We start from the raw sequence: 20,040 nt of genomic DNA on the forward strand, positions 1-20,040 counted from the left end.
GACAACAAGGTGCAGGGCTGGATGAACACAGCAGGCCAAGCAGCATCATAGGAGCAGAGAGGCTGACGTTTCGGGCCTAGACCCTTCATCAGAAAAGGGGGAGGGGAAGGGGGTTTTGAAATAAATAGGGAGAGAGTGGGAGGCGGATAGAAGAGGGATAGAGGAGAGGATAGGTGGAGAGGAAACAAACAGGTCGAAGAGGCGGGGATGGGGCCAGGAAAGGTGAGTGTAGGTAGGGAGTTAGGAAGGGGATAGGTCAGTCCAGGGAGGACGGACAGGTCAAGGGGGTGGGATGAGGTTGGTCGGTAGGAGATGGAGGTGCGGCTTGGGGTGGGAGGAGGGGATAGGTGGGAGGAAGAACAGGTTAGGGAGGCAGGGACGAGTTGGACTGGTTTTGGGATGCGGTGGGGGGAGGGGAGATTTTGAAACTTGTGAAATCCACATTGATACCATTGAGCTGCAGGGTTCCCAAGCGGAATATGAGTTGCTGTTCCTGCAACCTTCGGGTGGCATCGTTGTGGCACTGCAGGAGGCCCAGGATGGACATGTCGTCTGAGGAATGGGAGGGGGAGTTGAAATGGTTCGCGACTGGGAGGTGCAGTTGTTTGTTGCGAACCGAGCGTAGGTGTTCTGCAAAGCGGTCGGATACAGTTCCTGGTCTATACATTGTGTGAAAACGCATTTCCTGCTTTAAGTCTTGCAGGACCTTGTTCCAGCTTTTAACACCTTGCCCTCTTAATCTCGATCTCTTCTCATCCCCTGTCTCCACCCCACCCCACAGTTTCTCCTATTCTTTTTCTTGTTTTTCTATTATCTTGAATACCTTGATTCGATTCCCCTTCATTCTCCCACATCCTAAGGACTATACACTAGGTTTAAGCAACATCCTCCTGCTTTAACACTTGTAAACCATGTTATAATTCTCATAAACCTACACTGCATCCTCTCATCATTATACATCAGTATAACTTTCCTGAGAGGGAGTGCTTAAAGACAGTACTCCTGATGGCCTCTGAACAAGGCTGTGTACAGCGTTCCTCACCTGGGTATTCCACTTTCTCAAGATAAAAGCTACAATGCCTTTTGCCTTTTTGATTGTGTTTTTTGCTTGGCTCCTTTTAGTAATTAAATGCCTCTTGGAACAGCAGTGACCTCTCAATCAGTTGCAAGCCTATAAGGTATCCTGTCTTCTCAGCTGAGCTCTTGAAAGGGTTGTAATTCCAAAGTCATAGAGCAGCACCGCATTGCTGCAATGTGATCGCCAGTTCGTCTTCATCCTTGTTCTGTTTTGTTGTCCTTCAATAAACTGCCTCTCTAAGCACTCCTGCGTTGCTGAATTCCCGTTGCCAAATGTGCTGACCCCAGAATTCTAGGATGATGGTTTAGTTTCCCTTTCTTTTGTTTGATCTGTTCAGCCCCAAAAGCAGTTAACCTCACAGCTTGAAACCAAAGGTAAACAGATTTCTTGAGGACATCTCAGCTAAGCAACAGACATCACACATCCAGGTTCCAGTAGTGCCTCACATTAACAGTTTGGAGACCCTTGGCTGGCCTAACTATTATAGAAGAGCACAAAAACGGGCGGCGCGGTGGCTCAGTGGTTAGCACTGCTGCCTCACAGCGCCGGGGACACCCGGGTTCGGTTCCAGCTTCGGGCGACTGCCTGTGTGGAGTTTGCACATTCTCCCCGTGTCTGCATGGATTTCCTCCGGGTGCTCCGGTTTCCTCCCACAGTCCAAAGATGTGCAGGTTAGGTGGATTGGCCATGCTAAATTGCCTGTAGTGTTCAGGGATGTTAGGGTAGGTGCGTTAGCCATGGGAAATGCAGGGATAGGGTAGGGGAATGGGGCTGGGTGGGATACTCTTTCCAGGGTCTGTGTGGACTTGTTGAGCCAAACGGCCTGTTTCGACACTCTGGGGATTCTATGATCTAGATCTCGGAAATGCTTGAAAGAGCTATGCAATTAATACCATTTGTCTTGCTTTTTATCTCTAGCCCTGCAACTCAATCAATGTACATATCCTGTTCACTTTGGAAGGTGAATACATCCATTACCCATTCAGGCAACACATTTAATATCGTAACAATTGATTACGCTGGGAGCATAATTGTCTTCTCCTTTCTGATTGATTGCTTATCCAATTATTTTAAATTCATGTCCTTTGGTTATTGATTGTTGTGCAATTGGAAAGATTTCTTCCATTTCGACTATCAAAACCCCTTGCAATTTTAAATACCTCTATTAAATTTGCTTTCTTTGTTCCAAAAATAACAATCCCAACTCTCCAGTCTTGAAGTGAATTTCCGCATCGTTGTGACCATTTTAATCCATCTCCCTTTCCAGCTGTGGCCCCATCAGCCTTTTAAAAAGATTTAGAAGAACTGCCTTTGCTTTTGTGCTTTTCTTCTGTTAATAAAGCCAAGAATCCCATATGTGATTTTAAAAATACCTTCTAAGCTCAACCTGCCCTCTTTAAAGATGAGTCAACATAAATCTTTGATTTTACCCCTGCATTAAAGTTTTCTGTTGCCTAATGGTGAATAATCTGTGAGCACCTGGCATAATGACTCTTCCTCTGTCTGTTGATTTAGTTTTACTCAGTTTGGGAAAAAGCCAATTTTTCATCCTTCAAGTATTTTTGGCATCTTGTTCTTGTACCTAAACCTGCCTCAAATCTTGATATGCCATTCCTGTTGCAGCTGGGAGGGTGGATGGGTGTTCAGATGCTGCCAAGGTTCCATCCATGTTATCCCTCGGTTAACCTCCAATAACATACATGGCAGTTTTCCATCTAAACTGCACCAAATTGCCCTGCTCCTAGCTGGCGATCATATACATCCTCATTCTATTATCCTGTCTGGTTTGACAGTCACAGTTTACCAAATGGTGAATTACTGATCAATAGAAACCAGAAGCTACAGCATGTAGAAATCCAACAGGCAATTGGACCTCCATCTTTGACTAAGGAAAAACTGAAACAACTGCGGATGTTAGAAATCAGAAACAAGAACAGAAATTGCTGGAAAAGCTCGGCAGGCTCGGCAGCATCTGTGGAGAGAAATCGGAGTTATCGTTTCAGATCCAGTGACCCTTCCTCAGAACTCCAGGAATTCTCAAAGAAGCCCCCTAGGAATTCAACTCAATGCACCCAGCAGAGTGACAGTAATGTTGGGGATATCTATTCCAAGGCCCATAAAATCCCAGCAGCATCCTAAAATGGCCGCCAATAGGTCAATGAATGACCTTAATTCATTAGCTTAACTGAATAAACATGCTGAAGTAGAGTCCTATCAGAAGTGAAACATTAACTCTGTTTCTCTCTGTATAGGTGCTGCCAGACCTTCTGAGCTTCTCCATTATTCTCTGCTTCTCTTTCAATTTAGCACAATTGGCCTTCTGCTGCCCTTAACAAATATCCTTTGGTCTACTGTTCCAAAGCCTTTTCCTGCCATTTCACTCCTCTCGCCTCCAAATTCTGAGGAAAGGCAGAAGAATTATTCTGGTATCTTGAACAGAACTCCTCTCTCAAACAACCACGTCGAAACAAATTTCTTAGTCACGTATCACACTGCAGACTGTTTTGGGTGTTAAATATTCTGAGAGTAGGAGAAGGTAATAAGTGATGCTGTATATTTTTAAAAAAAGGTTCTACCTTTAATCCTTTTCTAGGTGAAATAACGGACTGCATTGAATTCTGCGCATCCATTCTGGTAAAAGTGCTCCTTTTGCTGTGAATTCCCTGTCCATATTTTCTCCCTGCTGTACCATTCTGGTGTTGTCACTTCCTGGGGTGAGGAGGTTGGGGATAGGAATTTAAGCTTCAACGATGATGTGGCCTTGAGTTTTTTCAGATGAAGTAATCTTGGATATAACTCTGTTGTTTTTGCCAGTGATTATTTGAAGGTGACTTTTACAAGAGGAACACCAAACTCCAGGCTCTCCATGAAAACTGACAGAACTGCCGATGCTGTAAATCAGGAACAAAAACAAAGTTGCTGGAAAAGCTCAGCAGGTCTGGCAGCATCTGTGGAGAAAAAAAAAATCAGAGTTAATGTTTAAGATCCAGTGACCTTTCCTCAGAAAGGAGGAAGGGTCACCGGACCCGAAACGTTAACTCTGATTTATTTCCTCCACAGATGCTGCCAGACCTGCTGAACTTTTCCAGCAACTTTGTTTTTGCTCCAGGCTCTCCATTGTTTTGTTTTCCCGCAAAAAAGTTTACTCATCATTGTAATATCCCATAAAATAATTGTGTGTTTAGAATAAGAAACTTGTATCACCTTGAGCCCCTATAGTTGGGCAGTGTCAGCTGTTTGCCAGTTTATGTTCCAGATCCCCCACTTTTGCATATACTCTACAGACAGTTTCCAATGAAGTTAGGCCACACCATGGTCTTGTTGAATGGTGGATTAGGCTGGAAGGGTTGAATGGCCCATTCCTGTTCCTGAGCTCACTGGTTACTATTCTAATTAGGTAATGTATTGAACTGTGGAATGTTTCTGTGGGAATTTGTAATGAGAGCGGGATTTTCTCTCCCATCATTTCCTGGCAGAAGTGTCCCGGGCAGGGACATGATTCCATGCCGACCATTATCCTTCGACAAGGACAAACGTGGAGCTATTCTCCACGATTCAAGTGACACCCAGGTTTTTGAACCTGCTGTTTTTAAATGGACCAACATTTGTATTTGTGTTTTTCTGGCAGGATCCTCTGATGGTAGTCTTAAGCAGAATTTGTTTCTCCCTGTCCTCTCATGAACAAAGACACTGAGAACATTACATCGGTTTTGCAACTCTAGTTTTCACATTCATGTGCGATTTTTTTTCCACTCTTGTGCATGTGACAGAAGATTTTCCCTGTATATATGTAGAACGTTTTTTGAGTGATAGGGTTTTGTCTTTGTATGACCTAGTACTTCCTCACAATAGGATTCATCTTCAGTTAACTGCAGTCTATCTCAAAGTACTTATTTAAGTAGTCATAGACTTACTGTGTTGGTGTGCAATTATAGTTTATACCCCTTCATTGCCTAAGCTCTGTAACCCTGTCTAGCCCTGGAACCTTCACTGATTCTTGTCTCTGGTCTCTTGTAATGGTGCGCAAGTTTCTAAGCTCTGGAACTCTCTCCTCAGTCCTCCCTGTCTCTCAACCATTCCCTCTCCATTTCTGACTAAGCTTTTCATCACCAATTATAATCCTCATTCTTTAACTTTTGAAATCTGCTGATATGCAAACCACCTTGATTTGTTTTTTTCTGCATTAAAATCACTGTATACATAAGCAAGTGAAACTCAGCACATCTGGCAGCATCTGTGGAGAGAAAGCAGAGTTAATGTTTCTGGTCCAGTGACCCTTCCTCAGAACTGTTCTCCACACAGGTTGCCAGACCTGCTGAGATTTTCCAGCAATTTCTGTTTTTGTTTCTGATTTTCAGCATCTGCAGTTCTTTCAGTTTTTTTTCATATGTAAGCAAGTGGTTGTTGTTGTAAGGCAAAATGTTGTTCAAAGTTTCATGGGATTTAATTTTTTAATTTTAATTTTGATCTTCAATTTGAGGATTATCAGGTTAGCTACAATCTCACTGAATGGCTTATGGGTGAGAGACACTTACTTTCCTCATTGTTCATGTGTCTGTCTTCCTTTTTTTTAACTTCAGTATGGGATACTGCATCCTGGTTGTCCATGGCTTGAATCGATTGTGTGGCGTTCTCAGTAAATGGGGAGCTACAGTTCTCACGGTAACCATGTTGCTTGTAGTAGGACTGTTCTTCTGGAAGACCCTGAAACAGAACGAGGTGTGGTTGTCCAGGGAGGCTCTATTCAGGTGAGAGACTATGCTGTTATTAGAGCCAGCATACCTGTGCCTGTACTCTTTGGAGTTTAGAAAAATGAGAAGTGACCCCATTGAAATATACAAGATTATTAGGACACTTGACAGAGTAGATGCAGAGAGCTTGTTTACCATTGTGGGAGAGTCTCGGACAAGAGGACATAATCTCACAAAAAGGAGTCATGCATTTAAGACAGAGCTGAGGAGGAATCTCTGCACTGAAGGTAGTAAATCTGTGGAATTCTTTACCAGAGAGTCAAGTCTGGGTGATTAAGTAAATTCAAGGCAGAGGTAGTCAGAGTTTTAATCAGTAAGGGAATCGAGGGTGATGGAGAAAAGGCAGGAAAGTAGAATTGAGGATTATTAGATCCACCATGATCTTACTGAATGGCAGAGCAGACTTGATGGGTTGAATGGCCTATTTCATGTGAGTTGTATGGCCTTACAAAGGAGTGGAGCAGAGGGAAATCTTGGTCTTCTTGAGGAAAAGGTGATGAAGAAATGCATTAAGCAGAGAATTTTCACTTTCAGATGAAATAGTAGAAGTGAGATTTATAATCCAAAAGAGCAATTGTATCAACAATTCTGTGCCCTCCCTGGCATAATTCCCACTGCAAATGTGTCACATAGGACTACTTTGTTGTTTGCTCCTCTTCAATCTCCTCCAGAGTTAGCCTAACTGGGACAACGTTCGGCTTGTGCTAGTCGTATTTCTGTGGGTTTCCTGACACCACATTCAATAGGCATTAAACAGCCCTCTTACCTACCCTGTGTGTCCCAAATTAGTCATCAAAAGAAAGCTCAGAGCCATGGGGGGGGGGTTGTGTTTGTCTCCTGGAGTTGTACGATAAACAAAAATAAGAAAACAGTATTTGAAATCACAAAAGGTAGAAGTCCAATAGGGCGGAGGGTACCGACTGTAAAATGATCCAGACAGTGATGTGAATGTCATGGGAACAGACATCTTCCCTTCCAATGTTGACCTTTGGTTTGACAGCCACAGCAATAAAGATGCAAGTCGACTAGGGGAAGCTGGAACTGTGGGGCAGTTCAAATTGAGAAGCAGTGATATTCACCCAAGCAGAGAAATGTGCAGAGGGGAAAGGAGCTAAGGTGCAGACCTTGTTTTCAAGTTTGCAAGAGATGGTTAAGGAGTGAGCCAGGTCCACATATAATACTTTTCATTGAAAGGAAAATACAAATTTTAAGAAAGTAATGTTCACTTGGAGTGTGGCTTATGAAGCTGCTTCCCAGCTATTTGTTCCCTTTCTTATCATTTCTGAAAAATATAGACTCCATCAGTTCTTCATTGAAGCGTTGTCAGCATGTGCAGACATGTATGAGGTATTGCAGCAGTTCCTAATCCTGTCCCTTTTTGGCGTTCCTACATGTAGAAGGACTTCAGACAGGAAGAAGAGGCTTACACACTTTTGCCTCTTTAACCCACTGGAGCTATGGGGGTAATTGCTCTGTCTGCACAACAGCCCCCACTGAGTTTCACTGTATGAGCCCAAACTGGGATTCAATGTTGGGAGTACCATTGTCGGGATGTTTGTGGGTAGACACAGCATCTCTGAACCATAGGAATGACTCAGATGAATATCATCTTTATCCTTGCATGTTGATCACAGGGTGAAAACCCTGGACATTTTTTCTCATGCACTCATTCCCCTCTAGCCACTTGGACTATGCCTCGTATTGTCAGATATTGGCTAGTCTATCTCATCTAAAAAGGTGCAAGTTCAGCAGCAATAGACCTGTTCACTCTTTGGTTGTGTTTTCGAGATAAGATTTCTTGTTGGTGCATGCTCACCATATCCGTTGGAGTAATGTGTGATGAGTAATGCAAAAGGGAGAGCATGGATAATGTCCAGGATGGTGCCTTTAAGCCTTAAAAAAAATCTTGACTTTGTCCTGCAAGTTAATTAGAAGTGTTAATGCATTACTGTAGTGCTTGTATTCAGAGTCAGGTTTATTAAATAACCATTGATATTGTTGAATGTGATGAAGATAATAAAGTGCTTTTAGCATGAATACATGTGCTAAGCCAGTAATTCTGGCTGATTATTTCCCTGTCCCTCCACAGATCTGGCGTTCAGACTTTGCCCCTTAATGCCAAGGTGCATTACAACTATGCCAACTTCCTGAAAGACTACGGTCGCCACGATGAAGCTGTTTACCATTATAAAACAGCTTTGAGGTAAGCAGTGAGGTCCATGTTTTCCTTCCTTTATTTACCTAACCTTCAGACGTAAAACATTTCCGCACAAAAGGCCAGCCTCCCGCTGAAGGGGCTTGGCTCAGTGTTGAAAGTTTGTCATACAGAGCTTGGCTGTAGTCCAACACCTTTGTACTTCCTAATGAAGGACAGTACAAAAGTTGCCATAGATACACCTTTTTTTCTGTTTAGGAATCGGGTAGTCTGCTGCAGTTCAGCAGATGCAGAGCAGAGTATTATGTACTCTGTCTTGTTTGCTGCTTTGTGTCTGCCTATCAAAAGATTGGTTTTAGGATTAAGATATGTGGCATACCAGACAGACAGTGTAACCCAGGCTTGATTATAAACTAAAAGGAAAGAAAAGAAAGACTTAGAAAAATACAAAGATCAAAAGCTCACGAACAAAACAGAAATACTTGAATTTCTCTCTCACCTTATCGAACTTTAGGATGTTCAAAAGCACTTAAGCACTGATGGATTAGTTTTGAAGTGCAGTCACTCCTGTCATGTAGATCAATAACGACAGCTATTTTGTGCACAGTGCAATCCTGCAAACAGCAATGGAGATGACTGTGCAGTTTATCTGACTTTAGATGGAGGAGAAACGTTAGTTAGATCGCTCGGGAATAGGCATGCTAACCATGGGATCTTAACTTCACGTGCAAAAAATCACCAAGTTGAGATGCCATTAAAAGATAATTGAAATGTTGATGTAAAATTATATAAGATGTACACCTTTTAAGTAGACTATTTTGCTAGAGAAAAGAGGCCCCATTCTGATCGATCATTTCTGATGGGGGTAATGTTACAGATGAAATATCTCAAAGATCTGCAGTTGCTCCTGTAGTATTGCTGTGTTGTGCCTGATAAATGGATTTACAGAACTGAATTCCTACTGTTCCCTATTGGGTTTTGCAATCTATTTTCTGCCAGATTGTATCCACGCCACGCCAGTGCACTCAACAATCTTGGCACATTGACCAAGGATGTGTCAGAGGCGGAAGTCCACTATAGAGAGGCCTTAAAACTGAACCCTCAGCATAACCGTGCGCTGTTCAATCTGGGGAACCTGTTGAAGTAAGTGCAAAGATTTGGCATGTGCTTTGAAAATGTTTGCAATGTTGTGGTGAAAATGTTTGAGTTGAGGTCACTGCTACAAGTCGGTTTGACATTCCTCATCAACTCTTCTTCTATAGCCGCCTGTTTCTGGAAATTTCTCTTCCTACATTAAACTATTCAGGACATCTTTTCTCCTGCTCGAGCACTGCTAAACTGCACTGCTGCTGCGCCAGACCATTTCTCACTGTGAGCCCTGCTCCCATCTGAAAGAAAGCTGCACACTCCCTGCCCATCGGGATGGGTCTGTCTTTCTAAAATGAAACTATTTCTGTCTGTCTGTCTGTGTCATAAGGCACCTTGTCGCTTGTCAACAGCTCAGTTTTGTTCCTGTCTTCTATCCCTGTTTTTCTAAAACATTGAAGTGTGAGGGTTTTTCATAAAAACCTAATTATAATGCTGCTAAACATGTTTCCAGACAGCCTTACACCACTCTCAGAATGCAAAAATGAAACTAAGTTCTTCCCCTCTTAACACACACAGTATAGAAACATAAATCAAACCTAAAGCTCTACATGGTTCTGTCCATTTACAGCCCAGCTTTCCAAATAATACACAGTGAACCTTATAGCAGTGCTTATCTATGGTTCTAGCATGTCTGAGTGGTGTCACTGAGGTTCATCACTGGTACTGTCTGTACACCCTCGTTCAATTCCATCTGCATCACAGCATTACAAGTATGGATTTGTTTTTTTTTTATATTTAAGAGGAGATTTTGAGAGAGGTGCTCAAAATTAGGAGAGGTTTTGAGAAAGACTGTTGGGGGAATATTTCTGTTGACAGGATCTGGGCGTCGCTGGCTGGACCAGTGTTTTTTCCCAACTGCCCTTGAGAAGTTGGTGGTGAGCTGCCTCCTTGAACCGCTGCAGTCCATTTGCTGTTGGTATATGCACAATGTTGTGAGGTAGCGAGTCCCAGAATTTTGACCCATAGCAACATATGTCCAAGCCAGAATGATGAATGACTTGGAGGGGAACTGGCAGGTAGTGGGGTTCCCACGTATCTGTTGCCCTTGCTGTTCGAGGTTGTGGATTTGGAAAGTGCTGTTTGAGGATCTTGAGCAGATTAGACAGATAGTACACACTTATGCTCCTGAGCATCAGTGGTATGGGATGTGGATGTAGTGCCAGTCAAGCGGGCTGCTTTGTCCTGGATGGTGTCAAGCTTCTTGAGTGTTGTTGGGGCTGCAAGAGGGGATATTCCATCACACTCCTGACTTGTAGACAGGTTTTGGAGAGTCAGGAAGTGCATTACTCACTGCAGGATTCCTAACCTCTGACATGTTCATGTAGCTACTGTGTTTATATGGCAAGTCCAGCTCAATTTCTGGTAGATGGTGAACCTCAGGGCATTGATGGTGGTACATTCACTGATAGTAACGTCATTGAGTGTCAGTGGGTGGTGGTTAGATTCTCTCTTTTTGGAAATGGTTATTGCCTGGCACTTGTGTAACGTAAATGTTACTTGGCACTTGTCAGCCCAAGCCTGGATATTGACCAGGTCTCCTTGCATTCGAACATGGACTGCTTGAGTACATGAGGAGCCACGAATGGTGCGGAACATTGTGCAATCATCAGCGAACATCGCCACTTCTGACCTTACGATGAAGGGAAGGCCATTGATGAAGCAACAGGAGATGGACATGCTGAGGACACTCCCCTGCGGCACTCCTGTAGAGATGTTTGGAGCTGAAATGACTGACCTCCAACAACAAAAGACATTGTCCTTTGTGCTAGGTATGACAACAACCAGGAGAGAGTTGTTCCCCCAATTCCCATTGAATCGAGTTTGTCAGGGCTCCCCAGTGTGACATTTGGGCAAATTGTGGCCTTGATGTCAAGGGCACTCACTCTCACCTCACCTGTGGAATTCAGCTCTTTGTTTATATTTGAACATTGGATTGTCATAGAACTTTGAGGGGGAGATGAGGTGACATTTTTTAAAAGTAGTGAGTTGTTGCCTGGAATATAGTATCTGTCAAAGTGGTGGAAGCTGATTTGATGGTAACCTTTGAGAGAGAATTGTATATTTACTTGAGCAGGGGAGTGGAATTCATAGGACATTTCTTTTAAAGAGGTGGAATAGAACAAATTGCTTCATTCGCTTTCTGACTGATTCTGTATTGTGAGAATTCCTTGTGTGCTCCCAACCAAAGTGCGGTCCCAAGGTGTTTGGCAGCAGTTTGCTTTGGAAAAATCAGGTCAGGTCTGTTAGCACAGATGTTGCTGTTGTTGGGCCTGTCGGTATTGCTAATTGAATAATTGTTTTCTGTCCTGTCATTTAGAAGTCGCTGGTGTGCAATGCACAGTACAACAAAGACTGTTTCAGCCTCACACTTGCTTTTCGCTGTTGTTTCTGTATTCTTCTTGTGGACTGAATACAAATTGCCCCATCTTACCAACCTTCAAAGTACAGTAGCTGTGTCAGAAAATATTCTGGAACCTTACTGGTAGCTCCCACTGCTTGCAACATGGAGAATGGAAAATTGGATTCCTTCCAGGGATATGGAGAAGGAGATATCAAACTGTTGTCTCTCTGAAGGTGCGCTGACAAAAGCATTCATGGTATATCCACGAGGCAAGCAGATGGATTTGGGAGTGGTTTAGCCATGGTCCAATTGAATGGCAGGAGATTCTTGAGGGGCTGAATGGCCTACTTGTGCTCCAATGTATGTACTGGCCACATTCAAAACTACTGCCTCAGTGAAAGAAATTTGCTGCCTTAAAATATTGGAAATAAATTGATCTGTAAAGTGCAGTTGAAAAACAAGGCAGAGATGGAATTAGGGGTTGCGAATAGGCTAGTGGTAGTTCATGGATGAAGGGAAATGGGACTAAAAATGGAAAGTGATGAGATGCCATAGGGAGATGTTATAGACAAGGATGGAAGAATTATAAATCTGTAGCTTTAATTTGTGTGATTTGTATCAAAACATGTAGAAACCTAACAGGATATTGAGATACACAATCAAGTATGCAGATAAGTTATCTGTGCCTTAATATATAGTTTATACTCTGGCTGTGTCTATGTGTTTGCAGACAGATGACTCTTAAACCTTAAAAGCAGATAGTGCCGCACTCATATCTCAGGTACGAAAGATGTGATGATCATGCAGAGTTATACATCGGGGTTGATGTTTTTGGAATTTTAGATCAGGCTGCTGTGTTGGTATGTCAGAGCTATTTCAGTCACTGAAGTGTTTGAATTAGCGTTTTCTGATAGGACTTATCATGTTAGATAGGACATTCTCAACACCTAACAGGCAGGAAATGCTTCTTAAAAGATCCATCCGCTACACACAGGCTATAAGCCTGCTAAATTGGCAAGCAGGATAATGTTAGCTGGTCCACTAAGCTTATGCCATTTAATGAGAATGAGTATTTAATGACGTGTTAATGTATAAGATGGTGCAACACTGACATTTATTAAGACCCAAAAGGATGGAATAACCTGTTCTAGAGAGCTGTATTACAGAGAGCCATGCTATATTTAAGTGTTTGTTGGAAATTCCAGACAATAGTTACCCTTGATTAAGGCAAAGACTTAGATGCAATTCACAGAGATAGTTCAGTATAAGGGAGCGAACTCTCAGATAGACCCGAAGTCCCAAACTTCATGGCAGCCTAACCCATGAAGGTTGACTCAAAAAGGATTACATCAGTAAGTCAGATAAAACCACCCTGTACTTATAATGGGTGGAGTGTCATGACTGAACATTTCCTTCTCCCTCCCTCATTGCCCTGGAGCTTCATGGAAGAGGCGAATACACTGAGTGAAAAGGAAGGAAAAAAACTGGGGAAAAGGCAGTGGAAAATTGCTCTGTGACCCCTTGGGTATCACAGCCGGTCCAAAAGATCTCCAGATGCTATCTGGTTACAGGGACCTGATCTGATCTCCATCCCTGTTGGAAACTAATCCAGCTCCATTTGATGGTGTAGTGGCAGAGTTGATGGTTTGTGGCCTTCAGCTTTAGGTTAACTTCTGGTTATTTGCTGCTTTCCGATTCTTAAAAACATAATCCTGATTGCCAAGAAGAAGGTCTTGCATTTCTGAAGAACGGTCCCGACCCGAAACGTCAGCTTTCCCGCTCCTCTGATGCTGCCTGGCCTGCTGTGTTCCTTCAGCTCCACACTCTGTTATCTCTTATTGCTGCTGCTGCATTGTGTTTGGTTGGCTTTATTGCAGGCATGGTGTGATCTGTTTGGGATTGTCTCTGGGATTGTTGGATGAGGTGGGGAACAGCAACGAATGTCAGACAGAGTGAGAGGAGCAAGCTGGATGAGGAGGTCACTGTCGTGGAGCACACAAGAAGATCCTTCTCTGAACTTGACCTTACTGAGGAGCAATATCTTGGGCACATGAGCTTTAGAAAGAATAGCTGTTGCTGAGCCATGTCAGCTGTTATCATTCATCCCTCCTTTCCTCTCAATCTGGATACAGATCCACAGATGTTGGCTGCGATTCTGCATTGATGATGCGCTTTGGTGCGTACCTTGTCCAAACCCATTATTTGCCTCACTGCACTTGCACCAGCGTCACTGGACAACAACTAAGAATTAGAAATCATATTTCTTTACGATATATATATTTATACACCATATAACTCTGGCCACGTTTGACTTGAAGGATGTTTAAAGTACGTTACCCAGCATCCAAAATTAATTTGAGGATGGGATCTGTGAAGCTTTGGGACATTTCTATGGCTCTACTTGCTCCCTCCATTTACTGCATCAGCTAGTAGCATTTCTGCCTCCATGCCCAATTTCCCTAACGGAGAGAGGGTGTGCCGTTTTGCTCAGGTTGTTGTTCCAATGTGAGGGTTTTCCTGCAGTGTCGCTCACTTCTATGTGAATTGAAAGGCAGGTGAGAAGTTTCAAATTATAGTAGTGGGTGGATGCTGTTGTAAGATCGCAGAGTTGGGCAAAGAGTAAAACATTGTGGGACCCATGAAAGAACTTCTTTCACCATTCACTTAGATTATTGCTGATAGCTCTCTTAACTTCATCTACCCAATTTCATTTGCCAATTCCTCAGCTGATGTGCTGATCGAAGATCAATTTCATTTGGTTTTGATTGTGAGCACGATGCCCTATTTGATCACGTTGACCATCCATTGACCTCTACTCTGATGTGGCTGGAGAGACCACATTAAAATACCGCGTGGTAACTGAAATTGGGTGAAAGGCGAGACAAAGGAAGGCTGAAATTTATTCTCGTTCAAGCATGTGTCGGACGCCAGAGCCATCCTCGTTTAAATTTGTGCCCAAGTGATAGATTGTCTAATTGCTGCTATCAGCTTGAGGGAGTCCCAGTACACTGGTGTCCCAACTCCTTTGATCCTTACTGTATTTTTTGGGAGTTGTTGACTGTGGGATTTGAAAAAGTGTACAGTAACAAGAGTTGAGATGTTTTTCTCTCAGATGGTCCTGAGTCTATATAGCTGTCTTCCCTGAGGAGTGATGGGAGCAAGATCATTGCCAAGTCAAGATTTTTGACTAACAAAAGTGTTAAAGGATATCAGGTCAGAGAGTGAGTGGTAGTTGGGCAGGGGAATTGAGGGCAACATTAGTTCAGCCATGATCTTATTCAAGGACCTACTCTTGCTCCCAGTTTTGTTCATATGGAAAGATCCTATTAATAAACCAGCCTATTTGTGCAACTCCAAGTTCTTGTGTACTACAGTATATATACCCCCCACCCAACTCAACAACTGCATGAACTACTGGGAGAGGCAAAAAGAAACCGCGCAATCCAGCACAGTTGGAGAAAACGACGTGAGAAATTCTCCCCTGATCCTCTCATCAATCTAAACCAGTCCAGAAGATCATTCTGGTTCTGATCCATTGCAAACAATGCTTACTGTTCAAATGTGGTGGTCGCTGGCCCAGTCTCATTTAAACTTTTAATTGGAAGTTTTAGACTTGGAGTAAAGATTGAACCCCTTTGAACATCACGTAAACACGAATATAGATTTTTCTTTGTAGTTAGTAATATCCCAACAAATGTGGGTTTGCAGCAAGTTGACATTTCCTTTCAGGTTTCCAGCATTAATGATAGAAGAGAGAGAGAGAGCTTTTACCCCCCCAAAAGTCTGAGAGAAACTGGTAAATGGTTACTTGACTTTTCACAGCAATGACATTTCAAAGAACTGGAAGTTGTTATTCACCCCTGACGTCTTCCAGCTGTGATGAAAATCCCTTGACCGGAAATGTTAAATGTTCCTGTTTATCTGAAGAAGCTGTTTGATATGAGTTTTTGCAATATTTTCTGTTTTTCTTTCAAATTCCCAACATTTGCAATATTTTGCTTTTGCTTAAATTATTACTGATTGAGTGAATATTTCTATTTGCTCTTAATTATCTGTAGGAAAGGGAAATTCTCCCAATGGTCTCCACACTGCAAGAGTAAAATCATTAAAATATCTTGTTCTTTTAGACTATTTGCCTGCACATTGTTTCCACTTCCTCGAAACCTTTTTTATATGTGCAACTTAAATTCCTTTCTTCGAGGTAAATCTGGCTCTGTGTTGACTTGGAATAAGCAATAAATTAGCCTCAGGATTTGGAGAGATCAAGAAAGGGGAATGAAGAAAGAGAGTTGGGTTAAGGGGGTCATTTTCAGGTCGCAAACTCTAACTGAAAGAGTGCCACACAGAATAGTGGTGAGACCACAAGTATTTACAAAATACTTTGAATACTTGGATAAGTGAATTGAATGTACTGAAGCCAAGTTTGCAGATGGCACAAAAAACAGGTTGGAAGGCAAGTTGTGGAGATGACGCACATCTCTGCAGAGCGATATAGATAGGTAGAGTGAATGCATAAAAGTTTGCTAGATAGAATGCAATGTGGGAAAATGGCTTACACACATTGACTCGAAGAATAGAGGAGCTGAATATTACTTAATTGAGGAAAGACTAGAGAAGTCTACAGAACAGTGTGTTTTGGCAATCCTTGTGCATGTATCACAGATTGCTAGCATTCATGTTCAGCAGCTAATAGGGAAGCCAAGTGGACTGGTCAGTTTTATTTCAAAGGAGTAGAGTATAAATGTAAGGGGGTTTTACTAAAGTTATACAAGGCACAGGTCTAAGGAAAGATGTACTAGCATTGGAGGTAGTTCAGAAGAGGTTCACTGAGCTGATTTAAGGTATGGAGGCATTTTCTTAACAGGAGAGGTTTTAGAATAATGAGGGGAGACCTTATTAAAACAAATAAGGTGGACAGGAATCTGGGCAGGGAGATGAAGGATGGAGAGTCAAGAATAGAAACAAAAGACAGAAATATAAGCAAAAGTGGAAGGCAGAAAAAACAACATGCAGAAAAGCAAATGGTATCATTATGCAAAATAAAGCTAAGATGGCCAATAAAGTTAAAAAGACAAATCTAAAGACATTAGATCTGAATGCACAGAGAATTCACAATAATGTAGATGAAATAATGCCCAGAAAGATATAAGCAGTTATGAGATGGTTGCAATTATGGAGACATTGCTGCAGGATGTCCAAGGATGGGAACTGAACATTCAGGTGTATTCGTTATTCAGGAAGAACAGAAAAAAGGAAAGGAGGTGGAGTAGCATTGTCAATACAGGAGTGTTAATGTGACAGTGAGGAAGCAATATTGTCTTGGAAAATTTATGATGCAAAATCTGTATGGATAGAGATGAGAAACACCAAGGGCAGAAAACGTTATTTGAGTCGTCTATAGTGGATCATAGAATCCGTACAGTGTGGAAGCAGGTTATTTGGCTCATCGATTCCACACCAACCCTCCGAAGAGCATCCAACCAAGACCCAACCCATTCCTGTAACCCTACATTTCCCATGGCTAATCCACCTAACCTGCACATCTTTGTGGAAGTTAACCAGAGCACCCGGAGGAAACCCACGCAGACACAGGGAGAATGTGGAAACTCCACACAGACAGTCGCCCGAGGCTGGAATTGAACCTGGGTCCCTGGTGATGTGAGGCAGCAGTGCTACCCACTGAGCCACCATGCTGCCCTTGAAGGAAGGCATTAAACAAGAAATCAGAAATGCACACAATAAGGAACAACTGTTTTCATTGGGTGACATTAATTTATATATAGATTGGACAACCAAACTCTTCATGATATTATGCAGGAGGACTTCCTGGAGTGGTCAATATTTAAAGAAATTGTGCATGAATTAGAAAAATTCCAAGGAATCCTGCAGTGTGGAAACAGGCCCTTCAGCCCAACAAGTCCACACTGACCCTCCAAGAATCCCACCCAGACGCATTCCCCAACCCATCTAACATATAAATGAACACTATGGGCAATTTAGCATGGCCAATCCACCTAGCCTGCACACCTTTGGACTGTGGGAGGAAACTGGAGCACCTGGAGGAAACCCATGCAAACACTGGGAGAATGTGCAAATTGCACAAGACATTTGGCCGATGGGGGATTGAACCCGGGTCCCTGGTGATGTGAGGTAGCAGTGCTAACCCTGAGCTATCGTGCTGCCCTTGATTCAAACCTGGATCCCCAGAACATTATCTGGATCTCTGGAATAACAGTACAGCGATAATACCACTAGGCCATCGCCTCCCCTCATCCATTATCCATTCCTGTCTGGCACAAAAGTAAAAGAGAAATGTTGACTCACCAATGGCTTACAAAATATATTAAGGATAGCATTACAACCAAAGAGGTGACATATATAACATGTACACTAGAAAATTGGCAAGCCTGAGGATTGGAAGCATTTCAGAATTTAGCAGAAGAGAACAAAACGTTTGGTCCAGATGGCAAAAATAGAGTATGAGAGTAAAATTGCAGGAAGGTTAAAAAATGACTCTGAAAGCTTCTATAAATACATGAAGAGAGAAAGATTAGCAAAGACAAATGTAGGTTTCTTATATTCAGAAGCTAGGGGAATTATAATGGTGAACAAGGAAATGGCTGAGAACTGAACACGTATTTGGTTCTGTCTTCACAAAAGAGAATCCAAATAACCTCCTAGAAATGTTAAGAGTAAGAGGGTGAAATTGAAGGAAATCGGTGAGAAATAGTGCTGGGGAATTTAATGGGGTTAAAAGGCTGACAAATCACTAGGGCCTGATAGTCTACATCTCAGAGTACTAAAAGAAGCGTCCATGAAAATATTGGATGCATTGGTGGTCATGTTTCAGAATTCTATAGACTGTCTTACAGATTGGAGGGTGGCAAATATAAGCCCACTATTTGAAAAAGGAGGGAGATAAAGAGGAGTGGAGGATTGTGTACCAAAGTCAATCCAAGTGTTCCCCAACCATAAACATTGGATGAACCAGGAAATCCACTCCCTACTGAAGACCAGGCATGTGGCATTCAAGTCAGATGACCCAGATGAATACAAGAAATCCAGATATGAACTCCGCAAAGCCATCAGGATGCCAAGAGGCAGTACCAGATCAAGTTAGAGGCCCAAACCTACCAAACAGACTCCAGCCGCCTCTGGCAAGGCTAATGTTGATCTCACCTAGTGTACCCCCTGTGCAATGTAACCTGTATGCCTCTGTCTAAGTCTTTTCGATCTGTACATCCTTGCTTAGAATGTACTGCTCATAAACAAAACTTTTCACTGTACTTCGGTACATGTGACAATAAATCAGTCAACCAAAGGATTAGCCTAACATCATGAATAGGGGATAATGCTAGTTGGAAAGCATTAATGGGATTGCACAAAGCCAACATGTGGTTAAGAAAGAACAATCGCGTATAACAAATCTACTGAAGTTTTTTTGGGTTGTAGCTAGTAGAATAAGTGAAGGAGAACCAGTGGATGTGATGTATTTTGGATTTTGAGAAGCTTTTGATGAGGGCCCTCATAAAAGGTTAGTGGGCAAAATGAAACCACATGGGATTTGGGGGGTAATATATAGGCATGGATTAAGAATAGGTTGGGAGACTTGAAACAGTTGGACTAATGGATTTTATTTTCTGGGGCAGGCAGTGACTAGTTGTATAGTACAAGGTTCAGTGCTTGGGCCCCAGGTATTCATGCATTATATAAACTGGATGAGGGTGGAAAGGTGGCTCAGTGGTTAGCACTGCTGCCTCACAGCATCAGGGACCTGGGTTTGATTCCAGCCTTGGATGATAATCTGTGTGGAATTTGCATGTTCTCCCCGTGTCTGCACGGGTTTCCTCTGGGTGCTCCGGTTTCCTCCCGCAGCCTAAAGATGTGCACGTCAGGTGGATTGGCCAATGCCAAATTGCCAGTAGTGTCCAGGGATGTGTAGGTTAGCCATGGGAAAAATGCAGCATTACAGGGAGAGGATAGTGGGGGGGGGGGTGCTCTTTGGAGGGTCGGTGTGGAGCCAATGGGACAAATGGCCTGCTCCCACCCTGTTGGGATTCTATGAGGAAACTGAGTGCAACATTTGCAAGTTGTCTCTCAACGCAAAACTGGGTGAAATGTGAGGAGGATGCAGGATGATTTTGACAAGTTCAGTGAATGGGCAAACAAATGGCAAATTCAGTGCAACACAGCTAAATGTGAATTTATACAATTAAGTGTGTCAGACAGAAATGCTGAGTATTATTTAAATGGTGACCTATTGGGAGATGTGAACGTACAAAGAAATCTGGCTGCCCTTGTACAGGCAGCTACAGCATGCAGTTAGGAAAGCAATTGGTTTCCTGGCGCTTCATTGCAAGAGGATGTGTGTTCAGAAGTAAGGCTGTCTTATTGCAGTTTTACAGGGCCTTCGTGAGACCATACCTGGAGTAGTGTGTGCAGTTTTGGTTTTTCTACTCTCTTTCCTTTCCATAGAGGGGGTGCAGTGGAGATTCATTAGCTTGATACTGCGGGGGGCGGCTGGGGCGGGGGCGGTCAGTGGGGGGATGTGTGCAGACTGCCCTAT

At 42.8% G+C, this 20,040-nt stretch overlaps 1 protein-coding gene across 1 annotated transcript in view; it reads left to right on the forward strand.

The window, feature by feature from the left end:
• tmtc1 (transmembrane O-mannosyltransferase targeting cadherins 1) overlaps positions 1 to 20,040 on the forward strand; it is a 176,534-nt gene that overhangs the window by 132,688 nt on the left and 23,806 nt on the right. The window contains exons 8-10 of the mRNA XM_048607814.1: positions 5,659 to 5,826; positions 7,919 to 8,032; positions 8,984 to 9,127. Coding sequence (XP_048463771.1) covers positions 5,659 to 5,826; positions 7,919 to 8,032; positions 8,984 to 9,127 — 426 coding nt within the window. The remainder of the gene's footprint in view (positions 1 to 5,658; positions 5,827 to 7,918; positions 8,033 to 8,983; positions 9,128 to 20,040) is intronic.

The sequence above is a fragment of the Rhincodon typus genome, chromosome 18 (assembly GCF_021869965.1).
Source record: "Rhincodon typus isolate 14 chromosome 18, sRhiTyp1.1, whole genome shotgun sequence".
In the NCBI taxonomy this organism is placed as follows: domain Eukaryota; kingdom Metazoa; phylum Chordata; class Chondrichthyes; order Orectolobiformes; family Rhincodontidae; genus Rhincodon; species Rhincodon typus.